General features: G+C 29.0%; 1 protein-coding gene across 3 annotated transcripts in view; it reads left to right on the plus strand.

The window, feature by feature from the left end:
* The window catches only part of LOC142329827 (uncharacterized), a 51343-nt gene that overhangs the window by 27269 nt on the left and 7413 nt on the right, over nt 1-16661 (plus strand). For all 3 annotated transcript variants that reach the window (XM_075374684.1, XM_075374681.1, XM_075374685.1), the window contains one exon: nt 8196-8333. In XM_075374684.1, coding sequence (XP_075230799.1) covers nt 8196-8333 — 138 coding nt within the window. The remainder of the gene's footprint in view (nt 1-8195; nt 8334-16661) is intronic.

A 16661-nucleotide genomic window follows, 5' to 3' on the forward strand; every position in this document is an offset into this window, starting at 1 on the left:
AAACGTATTATATTTCTGACTGAAGGCTCGTTTCGCCTGTGATGTACTGCATTTTATATCACTCCTTCTTCGTCCGTTTTTAGTAATTCTACTTCCCAAATAACAAAATTCTTCTACCTCCATAATCTTTTCTGTTCCTATTTTCACATACAGTGGTCTATCTTCGTTACATTTTTTTTTCTTCGTATTTCTTCGTTATTTTTTCATCTTTGTTACATTTTGTTACTTTCGTTTTGTTCTTGTTTATTTTCATGCGGTAGTTCTTGCGTAGGACTTCATCCATGCCGTTCATTGTTTCTTCTAAATCCTTTTTACTCTCGGCTAGAATTACTATATCATCAGCAAATCGTATCATCTTTATCTTTTCACCTTGTACTGTTACTCCAAATCTAAATTGCCCTTTCATTAACAGCTAGTTCCATGTAAATATTAAAAAGTAACTAGGATAGGTAACAGGATGTTACCTATCCTAATAAAAAAGGGAGGGGGTCCGACAAGGATTGTCGGACTCCCTTTTTTATTACGGCTTCTTTCTTATGTTCTTCAATTATTACTGTTGCTGTTTGGTTCCTGTAAAGGTTAGCAATCGTTCTTCTATCTCTGTATTTGAACCCTAATTTTTTTTAAAATGATGAACATTTTATTCCAGTCTACGTTATCGAAAGCCTTTTCTAGGTCTATAAATGCCAAGTATGTTGGTTTGTTTTTCTTTAAACAAACAGTTTTTGGTTCAAATATATATTTTGAATATGAATCGTACAAAATTATTTCGCGCTACGTATTGCTCACAGAAATCTAATTCTGGCTTTCTATATAACAAGTTACCTTTCAAATTACTACGTGAAAACCTTGAAAATCTTTGAAAACGTATCCAAAAACCAATTTTGTTTCCTCTAACTCCGGTTTCTGATAACCGATTCATTTGAAATTCATTAGGGATGTATTTTCAACAGGTTTACATCTCCCCCATCGATTCTTCAAAATCGGTTAAAATTTGCGTCCGGTAGAGCGGGTGAAAAAATCTTTTAAATGTGTATATATATATATATATATATATAAACGTTGCAGAATCGTTTTCAGGAGACACCAAATCGTACAGAAAAGGTTGTTTCCCTCCTTCTCCCAGCGACATGCTCTTAGAAAATCTGACCAGTAGCAAAAGCGATTTCTATAAATTCTTGGTAAATCCGCTACTTTCAAGTTCTCCATATTAGGGTTTGTAATAGTAGATGCGGGATGCGTTTTTCCATTATTATACAATCGTTAATGGTAAAGCAAAAATTAATAAATGTACTAATTAGTATAAAAACACATAACCGAAAACATTAAATTGTAATTAAAAAAAAAAAAAAAAAATTAATTCCAAGATACTTTTTTGATATGTGCAGATTAATGCACGTATTAAATTAACAATATATTCAAGGATACGTATACACGCTACAATTTGTTTCCAGGAGAACAGTTTTTTTATAAAAATACGGTAGCATTTTTATAAAAATCAATTTTTACAACCATTAGTCGCTGCTGTGCTTCCTTCAAAGCAAAGTCTTTTGATCTGTTGCTCTCTCTCTCTCTCTCTCTCTCTCTGTGTGTGTGAATGTGTTTGTATCTGAGAGGGATAAAAACAAAAAAAGAAAGGCAGCTGCAGTATAGTTGTTAATTTTACTTTTATAAGTACAGAAAAAACATGTCTTCTCCCCTATGGTCAAGAGTATAGAATAAAATCTGTGTTGTTTTGATGGTAATATTTAAAACAAAAAATGCCGTTTAGTTAATGTTCAAGGACAAAAATGAGTACGTGCTATTACAAATAAAATACATACCACTATAGCTTACAATAAAAAACATATAGAAAGAGTGGAGAGGGTAAAATGAGAAACGAATAAGTGGGAGATAGACAGACGTGACTCAATAGACAGACACGCGTTTTATCTTTTTAACTGTTTTACAGTAGCAAATGTTCAGCTTTGTAAGGAAGAAATAAATCAATCTCGTTTTATATTATTTTAAAAGTTAGCGTACACGAGTACATGTATTATTAAATAAATTCAAAACTGTACCATTACAATAAAAAAAAGGTTATCAGTAAATCAAATAAATATTTACGCACGGATATATGTCTAGAAAATAATTTATAACCAAATACATTTTATATTTACCAATTTTAATTGATCAAATAATACCGTTTTCAGTCTTAGAGAACATAAAATATTCTCTTTATTAAATTTTCTTTCTTACTTTTCCTAATTGAAAATGTAATTATCGGTGTATAAAACGAAAGTTCAGTTCTGTAAATTACTATTCAAAAAACAAATTTGTTAATTTTCAACTAGATTAGCAATTCTGATAACGAATGTTTTTATTAAATAATATTTTAATGCAGGTAAAAAGTAAATAAAATCATATTGAAATTAGATTCTAATTTTTATTTTAAAGTATATATTTAAAATTCAAATTTATATTTTAAACAGGGGGTTTAGTCACGAGGGGGTTGTTAGTGCGAGTAAACAATTGTAACACTCACTCAGAAACACCGAAAAGTAATTAAGTTCTTTTTGAATTCTTTTAAACTCGTACCAAATCCCTCAAACGAGTCGCTCGAGTCTGAGCGAGTAAACTGCTCTAATATCACCGACCGATCAGACACACAGAAAAGTAAGAAAGTTGTTTGTAAATCTTATAACGTCGTGCCGATTAAGAGACATCTCAAAGTCTCGTCAAATCGCTTACCTTTATGCGTGTCGTTTGTATTAATTGCTTTTAATTATTCAAAATTTAATTTTATGATTCTCACATTGCCTTTTATTTGGAGTAAAGACAAGTAATTCGTTTTTCTTAGACAAGTTTTTTTCTTAACTTTTTTAGAAACGTAGTTTTATACCATTTTTTTTTTGTCTTCAGTCATTTGACTGGTTTTATGCGGCTCTCCAAGATTCCCTATCTAGTGCTAGTCGTTTCATTTCAGTATACCCCCTACATCCTACATCCCTAACAATTTGTTTTACATATTCCAAACGTGGCCTGCCTACACAATTTTTTCCTTCTACCTGTCCTTCCAATATTAAAGCGACTATTCCAGGATGCGTTAGTATGTGGCCTATAAGTCTGTCTCTTCTTTTAACTATATTTTTCCAAATGCTTCTTTCGTCATCTATTTGCCGCAATACCTATTCATTTGTCACTTTATCCACCCATCTGATTTTTAACATTCTCCTATAACACCGCATTTCAAAAGCTTCTAATCTTTTCTTCTCAGATATTCCGATTGTCCAAGCTTCACTTCCATATAAAGCGACACTCCAAACATACACTTTCAAAAATTTTTTCCTGACATTTAAATTAATTTTTGATGTTAACAAATTATATTTCTGACTGAAGGCTCGTTTCGCTTGTGCTATTTCGCCTTTTATATCGCTCCTGCTTCGTCCATCTTTAGTAATTCTCCTTCCCAAATAACAAAATTCTTCTACCTCCATAATCTTTTCTCCTCCTATTTTCACATTCATTGGTACATCTTTGTTATTTCTAATACATTTCATTACGTTTGTTTTGTATTTGTTTATTTTCACGCAATAGTTGTTGCGTAGGACTTCATCTATGCCGTACATTGTTTCTTCTAGATCCTTTTTACTCTCGGCTAGAATTACTATATCATCAGCAAATCGCAGCATCTTTATCTTTTCACCTTGTACTGTTACTCTGAATCTAAATTGTTCTTTAACATCATGAACTGCTAGTTCCATGTAAAGATTAAAAAGTAACGGGGACAGGGAACATCCTTGTCGGACTCCCTTTCTTATTACGGCTTCTTTCTTATGTTCTTCAATTGTTACTGTTGCTGTTTGGTTCCTGTACATGCTAGCAATTGTTCTTCTATCCCTGTATTTGAACCATAATTTTTTTAAAATGCTGAACATTTTATTCCAGTCTACGTTATCGCATGCTTTTTCTAGGTCTATAAACGCAAAGTATGTTGGTTTGTTTTTCTTTAATCTTTCTTCTATTATTAATCTGAGGCCTAAAATTGCTTCCCTTGTCCCTATACTTTTCCTTAAACCAAATTGGTCTTCTCCTAACCCTTCTTCCACTCTCCTCTCAGTTCTTCTGTATAGAATTCTAGTTAAGATTTTTGATGCATGACTAGTTAAACTAATTAGTTAAACTGTATTCTGTATTCTTCACATTTATCTGCCCCTGCTTTCTTTGGTATCATGACTATAACGCTTTTTTTGAGGTCTGACGGAACTTTTTCATAAATATTACACACCAGCTTGTATAATCTATCAATCGCTTCCTCACCTGCACTGCGCAGTAATTCTACAGGTATTCCGTCTATTCCAGGAGCCTTTCTGCCATTTAAATCTTTTAATGCTCTCTTAAATTCAGATCTCAGTATTGTTTCTCCCATTTCATCCTCCTCAACTTCCTCTTCTTCCTTTATAACACCAATTTTAGTAAAATTTGTCTAATTACTGTATTTTATAGTCAACAAGTGTGAAAATCATTAAATAAAATATTTATTATTAAATGTCCAATCATTATGGCTATACTTAAAATAATTTATTCTGATACTTACTGTTATATTAGGCGATAAGCCGGTCAAAGTTATTTGTGAAATGTTATTTGAGGGAAGTGGTAAAGTCGTGATATACTTGAAACCTTCATCTAATTCTAGTGGCAGTGATGATAAATAATTTTTTGCTGAATATAGCTCAGTATGATTAACATTTTTATATGATTTAGTGTAGAATTGTAATATTCCAAGAAGAAAGTTTCGAGGGGAAAGTTTTTATCCTTAGTTCAGTGCAATCGATAATCAATCCTTCCTCTTGCGGGCGGTAGAAACATTTCCATTCTTTTGGACATTTAGTACTAGATTCGTTTATTATTTTGACTTAATTTACATGTTAGAAGTTTTGATGGCACCATATTCCAGTACAAACTTTCTAATTGCTTTGGTCCAGAACATGTTATTTGATTATTTGAATGATATCAATCAAATAATAAGCTTCTGGTGTTAGAGTTCCCTCAAAAAACTTTTTAAGGTGATAATTTCTACTGTCACATAATAATGGATTTCCAATCAGATTAATTCTAGCACTATGATTTTCTAATGTTTTGTAATGGTGTGAAGTTGATGAATTCGATTCATATTGTGCAAGTGCCAGTAATTCCATCGGCTGAAGATCAATCACTGAAATATTGTTGTATGATAAATCAACTGTTACATAATTCATTGAGCGAAAATGAAGATCATTAGCCTAAAAAAAATTATAATTTAACGTAAATATGTTAATTTATAACAAAATAGTTTATTAATATTAAAATATGACATAGAAAGACGTTCAGTCAGAGAAATATATTTATAATAGTAGTGACAACCACAACCTTATGAACCACCAGATGGTAATTAACACAAGACTGTTAAATTGGAGCCATGAGAAAGCAAATAATGCCTTCTACAACACAGGAAGTATTTCAGTTCTCAAATCATCTTCATTAAATAGTACTGATGTTATAACAAGTTACTAATGTTTTATTCTTAACTATATACATTTTATAATATTTGGCTAAGAACACATTATCCTGGTACGATAAGCGCTAATTACATTTTAAAGTGAGTTGTTGTTTTATTGAATAGTATTAAAATTGATAAATCGCTATTTAAATAAAAGATATTTACCAAAGCTATATTGCTTTCCCCACATCAACAACCAACTCTATGATCTTTTAAGGAAAAATAATACTTTTTATATTGCGCCTACTTGTGTGCTCACAGTTTATTGTTTTATCTAATTATCTATAAAGGATTATTTCTGTCGCTTAATTAGTAATGTCAATATTGCATTCAGTGTATATCTATTTTATTGCCAACTCTAATAAAAAATTCACTAGGTGATTCATAACTATCTCTGCTCATCTGTCATACCCTTATTCTTTAGCATTTTGATTTTATATTTTCTGTATACGCAGTTTATTGTTTAATCTGTTCTAAAAATTTTAAGTATTAAGTTTGTTTTATTTTTGTAATACTTATTTAAACATTGACATCTGGATAATTTATCTTTTAATTTAATTCACTTTCTTAGTAAAAAAAGAAGTAGGGTTATGTTTTTAACTGACCAAGGCTTAGTTTACAGAAATTTAATAGTCTTAGCAGTATTTTTGGCATATTCAATTCCTTTATTCAGTTTATTGATAATGAAAACATCATTAATGTTATTTTTTTTATGGATATAGGGCTTTATTTATTTATAGAACTAGAATCTTTTTCGTTAATTAAATCATTAAAACAACTAAAATCTATCTTTACATTGTAACTTATTTTTCTGTTTACTGTTTAGAACTATCGTATGGTCTAAATGCTCTGGTTGTAATTTAAAACAAGGTTATCTTATCTCTTTTAAACAAATAGTCTGCAAATGATCTTAAACTTATGTTGGCCTCAAAGTAATATTAACTTGTGATTTTTATCCTTGACTATTCTGTAGGATTTTATACTTATTTATTTTATTATTGTTATTTGGTAAATTTATATTCCTGTCACCGGATAAGATAAATTTTTTTTAAGGCTGAGTAATAATGATTACAATTAAAAAACAAGAATTATTTTGACAATCGATTCAATCTGTAAAGCGGTTGAGTCAGAAAAAATATGAAAAATAAACTGCAGTTTTTTAATCTTATTACCTAACTCAGAAGATTTAAATTTTCTTCGATCTAAACTAAGGTTCTCCTCATAAAACTGTTATATTCAGTTTCTGTACTTAATGAATATAATTTTTTATCTGGATGGTGAGCTTCATTCAAATATTCATATTTCCAATAAAACAATTTTTTGATGTTCTTTTGTTAGAATAAAAAATGAAAAATCAAACGTTTTTCTTAGATTTTTTGAATCAAACAAATTGAATTTGGAATTTTCCTTAAGTTATATTGATTTTGATTCACCTTGTTTCTGAGTTGTCTACTACCTTCAGTTTCACTGTTACTATTCACTAACTAAATCATCAGTTTTATTTAAAAATTGGTCTCTTTTGTCATATGCTCTTTATGCATTTTTGTTTCATACCCTTTTTAGTTAATGAAAGATTTTGACTGAGAAGCCCAAAATATACCCTAGTAACCCGGTAATATTCTAATCTATAGTGGCCATAATAAACACCATATTAGGGAAACTGTTTAAACATTGGTCATAGGACTTTTCTCAAGTCTTTACCTTCTTTTATTCTGCTGGACTAAGTTGTCTGTTTTTAAACTGATTATGCATCTGATGTAAACAGGTGCATCTCTACTTTTTACTACTTGATTATTTTAATATCTGATTTAGGCATCTTCTGAAATATTCTTTTTGTTGAAGATATCTTTTGTTAGTTGATAGGCTTATTTTAATATTCTCATTCGCGCTTGATTGGCTTTTTTTATCTAAACCATTAATTTGGGTTATTTCTCCCATATATTTAAATTTGTTGAATTTATTGATTTTCCCATATTTTGTTATTTTGCAACTTTAGGGAATCTTGGATGGTTATGAATTCTGTCTTTTTGGTAAATGTTTTTAGCCGTAGTCTGCGATTAATTAGATTCTAATTTGAAGTCCTTTTGAAAGGATTTTGTATGTCATAGGTAAGAGGTTAATCCTTTTGTAGTTATTTACTTCTGTATCATTTTCATATTTGTGTAGTGGATGTATTAATGGAATTTTTTTTAATTTTCCATATCTCTTTCTTAAGTTTTTTCTTTGCTGTTTGCATGATTCTTTTGTAATTCTGCTGCAATCAAGCCATCACCTGTTACCTTGTTTATTTTCTTGATGAGTTTGTCTATTTTTATTTCCTTATGTGTTTTTGATTTGTCAGTTCATATTGCTGAATTTTGGAATTGAAATCTTACCTTAGGTTCCTCGTAGTTTAATAGTTTTTCAAAGTACTTGCTAGAATTTTGTTGCTGTCTTTAGCATTTTTAACATTTAAATTTGGATGTTAATATTTAACAAAAGAAAGGTTTTTGTGATTTTCTCATGTAAAACCTTGCACATTAAAGTCGTCTAATAATAATAATAATATAACAGTCGCTGATCTGTTAATGTGTGTTGTAAGTCAATTAGAGTTGCAATTTATTTTTATTTTATAAATTATACAAATAATCATAAACATATTTAATTTGTAGCATTCATATTTTGTTTTGTATTACAGGATTTAGTAACACTGAAAGAGGAACCGCTAGATGTTATTAATGGTGATATTGAAAAAGATCCTTTAGCAATTGAAGAGACCAACTTGGTTAAATTAGAAAATTTTAAAGTTGAAAATGAAAGTGTCACCTTAAAAAAGGTAAAAACTAATTCAGTTTTTAAAAGAATAGTATAATATTGTGAATAAACTTACTTCTCAGATGGCTCAGCAGCTCAATATAAAAATCGTAAAAATTTTGTGAATTTAATGTATGATGAGGATGACTTTGGTCCAGGGGTAGAATGACATTCGTTTGCCACATCACATTAAAAAGTGCATTTGTTGGTTTTGGTGATAGTCTTAAAAGAAAAGATTAACATCAAAAGCAAGTTTACAACGCCCATAGCAAGATCAAGTAACAACAGTCACTCGGCTTTATTATTAGGCTTGGTCAAATATTAAAAATATGAATTTCATATTTGTTTCAAATGAAAAGTATTTAGCAAAACGATGGCAATCTAAGGTACTCAGAAGTTGCGTGCTTTTTTACCAGTCAGGAAAGGATATTTTAAAACAAAAATTATTTCCAGATATGAAGAATACGAACAACTTAAAGTTTTGCACGAAAGAGAAGTTGGTTTTCCTCAAATTTATGATATAAAAGGTTTTGTCTTGTGCATTATAATGGTGCTTTGTGGTTAGTTTGTGTATTATCTAGAAAAGAATCAACAGAAGAAGCGGAAGTAAGTTTTCCTCACTTTCAAGGTCCATCTCCTTTTTATGTTTTTCCAGCACACAGTGATATTCTAATATTACCTCGACAGGAAATACTAACAGAAGTTAATCCGTAAACTGTTTCTGGACATAGATACACATTATCTGAAAAGGAAATTACTTGGGCAAATGAAAAACTTCATTTGGTATTTCAAATAACCAAATAAACACTTTTAAAATTTAACTCGATACTAGAATGTTCTTGGTATAATTTTTAAGTAGCAATAATTAAAAGCCAATGAAAATATCAGATTACATTTATTAAATCATTATAAAAAATTTAATTATTTAGAAGCATTACTTTGAAAAATTAATTGGTACGTTACCATTCTCTCTTTTTCTGATTAGGTTCTGGAATCGCTGCAAGATATTTCTTCAGATGATGATATATATGAATATAAATGGAGTTTAGTCTTGTACAGTCTCAGGTTGACCATTCCTGAGATAGGCAGTTAATTGTAACCCAATACCAATATCCTTAATCTAGTAAAATTCAAATCTGTATAAAAGTACATATCTGTACTCCCTTTACTAGAATTTGAACCTTAGAACTTTCTTTTAAACAGATTTGAATACTAGGTCATTAATAACTGTTTTCCTTTTGCGGTTTAGTTTCAAATATAACCAGACATCTTAGGAATGGTTGACCTGAGATTGTGCATGACTAAATTTCATTTACGTTCATACATATAATCCTCTGAAGTAATACGTTACATTCCAAAGACTAATTAGAAAAAGACAGTACATTAGCGTTATTCAATACATAAGTGCTGCTGATTTATTTTATGAAACTATTGTTAAAATTAATATAAACTAAATATTATTTATTTAAAATAACTGCTACTGGAGTGAAACTGTTAATTTAAGAATTTATAAAACTTTAATTTGAAATTCTTACTGATTTGCCTTACTTTCTGTATACTGTGTAAGATTTTAAGATTGTCAAAATGTACAAATCACGAATGCCGTAACTGTAATTATTTAAAGATCTGCTTTATTATATTTTAATTATTAGTCATACAGATATTATTCATATTATTGTATCTCTTCTATTAGAAGAGATAAGTCTTGAGAATTATATTTTATACATAATTATGTTTTATACTTGTGTTTTTATGATCACTTAAAAATGTTTGAGATTTATTGTTTTATTGTTTATGTTTGAGATTGAAGATTATAAAGTAAAGTAAAATGTTAATGGCCAAATGATGAAGAGCTTGACAAACCACACAGTCAAACTCCTGGCCAGCATAGTTGTACAGTCCAAATATTCACCATGTTTTTTGTTTTTTTTTTTATGTAATATTCTTTTAAACAATTGATTGTTAAACTTTTTCACCCACCACCCACATTGAGAATCAAAACGTTTCTAGCTTAAAACTTACCATCTGTTAAAAATAATAATTGCAGTTCTCTTAAAAACAGCAACTGCAATTGTTTTTAAACGTGGCATATCCTATTTCTGAGTTGAATGTTACACTTTAAATGAGAGCAATTAAAATGCATATTTAATTGTATAGTTATATATATATATATATATATAATAGTTATATAGTTATATAGTCATTCATTCTAATTTTTTCAGGAGAGCAGAAAAACCTTTGAAATTGAATTAACAGAATGTAATATAACAGTTATATCATAAATTTAATCTAAGATTTCTAATTACCTGTATTTAAGATAAATTCTTTTTTTCATCTATTACTTGCTTAGAAGATTTCTTACAATTCAAAAAACATGTAGGTTATGTCAAACAATGGTGATCGGCTACATAGGGCGTTTTGAACTTGGATGATTTAGTTATAGTTGAAAAATATGCTTTGAAAAACAGCTGTCTGCCTAGAAACTTAATTTTGCCTGCTCTTTTCTTGAACTGAAACCTAATACAAGTGTTCATGATATTATTAGGTTTATATTATAAAATGTTTTTCTGAATTATTGAAATTACTCGGAAACAAAATAATTGTAGAGATAGAATGTAAAGACGTTACTTACAACAAAACACTTTCATTTTTTTAGATAACAGTACAAAAATACATTATAAGAGATATTTAATTGGTTAATTACCATTAGGTTTACAAACTAAAAATAAACTAATGAGTAACTATTGCTTCATTAGTACACTGAAAATATAAAAACATTCTTAAAAATCAAAGACAAAAAAAATATAGTAACATTACAAGAGATATTTAATTAGTTTCTTATCCTACTGACTTGTACTATAACTAATCAGACTTTTATAAACAAAAAAATAAACTTTGTATTGAATTATTATAATAAGGTTTGCTAACTAAAAATAAAACTAATGAATAACTGTTGCTTCATTAGTATATTGTGAAAATATAAAAACGCTCTTAAAAGTTTAAAGTAACAGTTCTATACATTATAGTTTTACATAAATGTACAGTATAATATTATTTTATTAAAAATATTAATTTGTTGACACCTGTCTTTAAATTTTTTAAAAATTTCTTTTTACCTTAACATGTTCTATTGCGCTCCTCTTTTTCTGCATAACTGAATGAAAGACCATCATAGAAGGGCCAAAAATCTTTATCTTAACTTCTTTAAGCTCCTGGAGATTTTGATTTTTTTTTGTGTCACTCTCTCTCTCTCTCTCTCTCTCTCTCTCTCTCTCTCTCTCTCTCTCTCTCTCTCTCTCTCTGACAGAGAGGTTATCTCTCTCTTAGAGAGATCAGGTTCAAACCTACTAAACGTTAGTTGCTTTTATACGGATTTAAAAACTAAACCATGCATACTGATATGCTTTGGTGGCACCTTATTTCTCAGGAATGGTAGGCCTGAGTACATAATTACACATTGTTTACGCATCATGCTGATCCAATTGGACCATGGTGACGTTACTTTGTTGTTCATTTTATTACAACTCACACATTAAGAAAATAAAACTCATATTTGTAATAGTTTTTGTAAATTCCATAGATAGTAAATTGGTATAAAAAAATGTTCAAGATTTTTCATTTCCTGGCATATTTCTGTCTTAATTCTTTGATTTTATTTTTTTAATTATGGTTTTTAATCCCTTTTTGTTCTTTATTTTAGTGCAAAACCATGTTATTATGCCCTTTATTTTTCACTAAACCTTTGTTATTTCACCCATTTATTTTTTAGTTCACATTTTGGTTTGAAATAATGAAATTCCACAAAAACTAATTTAAGTACTTTTATTATTATTCAGTTTAATGACGAAAATTATATAATTAACTAACTGGACGTGATGTTGACTGAAATATGTGAATATACATCTGCTGTGTATGTAGCAAATGTTATTTTAACTGACAGTGGTGTTGAAGAGGCCATTTGCCAAATTAATTCTTTGATGGGCCCAGAATATATTCATCCTCTTTTAGTGAAGAAATACTCTGCCATATGGTGTGGTTTTTAACTAAGGTGTGTACCACAGAAGTGCTAATTTGTAAGAATTAAAAAAATATCATGCAGTATGAGGTGTTTTTATTTTAATTATTATAAATTTATTATCATTGTATTATTTATATCTTATAAGATATTATATTAATTATATATTATATTAATTTTAATATATAATTATATATTATAAATAATATTTTCTTTGTTTTTTTATATATATATATATATATATACACACACACACACACACACTTCATAATCTACAGGATGTCCAGACTAAAAGTATCCAAAAGTACACGTTAATAACTTTCTTCTTTTTTTTTTTACTAAACTTAGCAACTCGTCATGTTCTAATGTAGGCTAGTCAACTTCAGTGTATGCACTTTTTTTAGCTGGTCAGATGCCTAGACAATAATCTAACTCTTGCTAGGTGTTTGGGAGCATCTACGGCATTATTAGACCAAACACCTTTAACATTTTTTGTGTTAAATCATTAAAATCTCAATATTTTCTTTGGTATAATTTATAATAAAACCCCAAGCAAAAACATCCAGAGAAGTGATATCTGAGAGTGACATCTTTCTATTTTAAGATACGTTAAGTTATAAGGAAAAATGTAACCATAACAGATTTTTAATGAGAGTACTAAAAGTTATTTCTAAAGAATCTTGAAACAAATTTTGCTTATAGGTCAATACCTTAAGCACATAACATAAATAGGGAAAAAATTAATTATTACATATTTCGTACGGTATCATTAATGGTTTTCGTAAATAATCAATGAAAATGATAGCTAAATTTAGTGCATCCTAACCTTAACCCACCGGGTTGGTCTAGTGGTGAACGCGTCTTCCCAAATCAGCTGATTTGGAAGCCAAGAGTTCCAGCGTTCAAGTCCTAGTAAAGCCAGCTATTTTTACACGGATTTGAATACTAGATCGTGGATACCGGTGTTCTTTGGTGGTTGGGTTTCAATTAACCACACATCTCAGGAATGGTCGAACTGAGAATGTACAAGACTATATTTCATTTACACTCATACATATCATCCTCATTCATCCTCTAAAGTATTATCTAAACAGTAGTTACCGGAGGCTAAACAGGAAAAAGAAAGAAAGTGGCCATGCAGTTGGACTTCCTCGTCTGATCGAATATCTGGAGAAGTGTTTTCCAGGAACATAACTGCATAACTGAATGGAAGATCATCATAGAAGGGCCAAAAATCTTTATAAAACTTTTTTAAGCTCTTGCAGATTTTGATTTTTTTTTGTGTCGCTCTCTCTCTCTCACTCTCTCTCTCTCTCTCTCTCTCTCTCTCTGAGAGAGAGGTTATCTCTCTCTTAGAGAGATCAGGTTCAAACCTACTAAACGTTAGTTGCTTTTTTACGGAACACAAATGGTGAGTAGATGGTTATGTTAATATTGGCAATGTTTAACATTGTCTTTGAAATTATGTTTTAAATTATATTAAAAATTACTATGTAAAGGCAATCATTATTTCAAAAAAATGTTTTTCAATGTTTATTCATTGTAATGAAATGTTTTTAAATGAAATTCTTTTCTTGAAGATGCTTTTACAGATAAGATATTGCACAGAAAGATACAACTCTGAATGAGTTACAACTCTGAATGTACTATATTGTTTGTTTTGAAGAAGCCACTGTAGTTATAATTTCAAGTCATAAGTTCTTGAGAAAATTGTTGAATTTTTGATAAAGTTATTTTCATCCTAATCTGGATGAAATTATAAAGCTAATCTGTCTTAAAATCTTTTATTTTGATGTTCCTGATAAATTTTGTAATTAGTCATTCAATTAGGGTGGTTCAGTGTATAAATGTGTGAATCCTATTGTCAATGCAAATAAGATGTGAACTAATAAATAAATAAAAAAAGGTGCAGATTCAATAGCTAAGGGTGTCATTACATATTGATTCAGTTTTGTTTCTGATAAGCTAGAGTACATTTCAAAAGTTAGAAACATATCTTATTGCTATTTTATTTTAGTCCTTTTATTGCTATTACCTTGCTTACGTTACTACTTGCTTTATTATCTTGCTATTTATTGCTTACTTTATTGCTGTTATCTAGTTTTCTTGAAAGATTAGTTTTCTGAAAGATTTCATCAGAAATTACTTCTGTGGAAATATTTAATAATTAGAGATTTTACATTTTTTTAACTAGCTTATTTGGTTTTCCTTTTTTAAAAAAAAGTTAAATATTTGTTTCATTAATTTATTTTCATCCATTCCAGTCAAGTGACCATAAAATTAGTTCTTTTTCTAATTGTATGACTTTTCAAAATTTTGGTAAAATTCTTCAGATTTGCTTAATTTAGCAGTATTATTTTGAGTTTTGGCCGTAAAGTTACAATTATTAGATTTCCCTAAGAAATTTTGTAAGATGAAAGCCACTTTGATTTTTTGTGTTCTGGCTTTTATTTTTTTCAAAAAATGTTCAGCATAATTATTTTGCTTTAAATTTTTAACTCTTGATTGATTCTTATTCTGAAATTTTCACTTTTTGGATTCTACTTTTATTATTGGAATCCATTATATAAAATTTGTAGCCTAATTTTGTTTGCACATTTTTCTAGTTCTTGATTTTAATTTTCTCTATCTAAAGTCTTTTACCAAAGTTATCAGATCATCAGCTAATGGTAAAACATTTACATTTAAGTATTAAGATGTTAACCCCCCCCCCCCCCCCCATTTTTATTAAGTATTTTTATTTTCCTATTATATTCTGCAATTAATTTTTCCAGAGCACAATCGAGTAATATTGTAAGACCATCCTCTTGTCTCATTGTAGTTTTTATTTAAAAGGTTATTTTGATGGGTTACCATACTTTAACTTCTACTGCTATAGCGCTAGACAGGGTAGTAAAAAGCAACAAGAACACATGAAATAGATTTACATTATCAAATAAAATATAATACTGCTTACTAAGAAGTTAAACATTTTTACAACTTATATTGCCAATGTCTATCTACGTTTTAACCATTACTTTAATCTGGCATTATAGTATTAGTTAACCCATTATAGCACATTAACGTAACTGTAACATAATAAATAATAATTATTATAATCGCCAATCAGCTGTCACTGATCACCGATTACAAATCCTGTTAATTGGATACACAATATAATACTGCCTATTACGCTGTACATCATCCCTACTGTAATCTTCACACAAATTCTTATTTAAGTCCAATATTCAATATTATATCAGTTGGGTTTAAGGAAACACTTGCTGTTATGATTACATTTACTATTTGATCATAAAATTTGATTTGTGACCTCAAAAAGCAGCAACAGCACATGTATTCTTCAGGTCTTAAGTGAAGCGTGTAATTAGAAAGGAAAGCTGGAAGGATGTACGAGTAAAGTGTTATTAGAAGTGGATTTGCAGGTTTGTTTCTAATGTTATAGAATATATATTGTTATATTAACATAATGGAAAAATTAACATTATTTGTACCTCCCTTAAGGTGGTACACAGTTACTTTGTACTAATTATAAATTGAAGGTGGGTTCAAGGATAGGATTTTTTTAAGGCAGACAGTTTTTGAAAAACAAAGTTTTAACAGTTCATTGGTGTATCTCAATTTTTACACTGCTCAAAAACGAGTGTAATGTATTTAGAATGTAAATGTAGAGTGTAATGTATATATGTGTGTTTGTATGTTTGTTCCAATGTAGCTGCACAACAGTTGAACCAATTTAGAAGTATGACTAAGTTGGATTCCTTATTTTACTGGGAGTGTCCTAGGCTATATATATATATATATATATATATATATATATATATATATATATATATATATATATATATGTATAAAAATTATACAATATACAAAATTGTCATCCACACTATATTATAGATTATATAACAACATTATAGATATTATAGATTGACAACATTATAAGTGGTATTACCTAGGTTTATAGTTCTCCACTATCTTTCGGTAGGTAATTCCCTAATTTTTTATTGTTTTTTAGCTGCCATAATTCACACCTCTATTATTTTTCTTATGTTGGCAATGCAATCTATAATTGAATTTCAAATTAACTAGGACAAAGTAGATTTGGTTTAGAAGATAGAGTGGAAAAAACTTCCTTAAATTTAATAAACCATCAACCCAAGTATGTAATAAAATTCACCTGATATTTCACTTCAGTTGCATTTATATAAGCACAGTCACCATTATGGTGTATTCATGTAACTAATAAGCCGAAACTAGATGAAAAATTAAAAATTTGATATTTTATTTTAAAGCGTTATGAACTAATTTACTGACATAAGCCTAAATTATCCAGATCAC

The sequence above is a fragment of the Lycorma delicatula genome, chromosome 9 (genome assembly GCF_047948215.1).
Source record: "Lycorma delicatula isolate Av1 chromosome 9, ASM4794821v1, whole genome shotgun sequence".
NCBI lineage: Eukaryota > Metazoa > Arthropoda > Insecta > Hemiptera > Fulgoridae > Lycorma > Lycorma delicatula.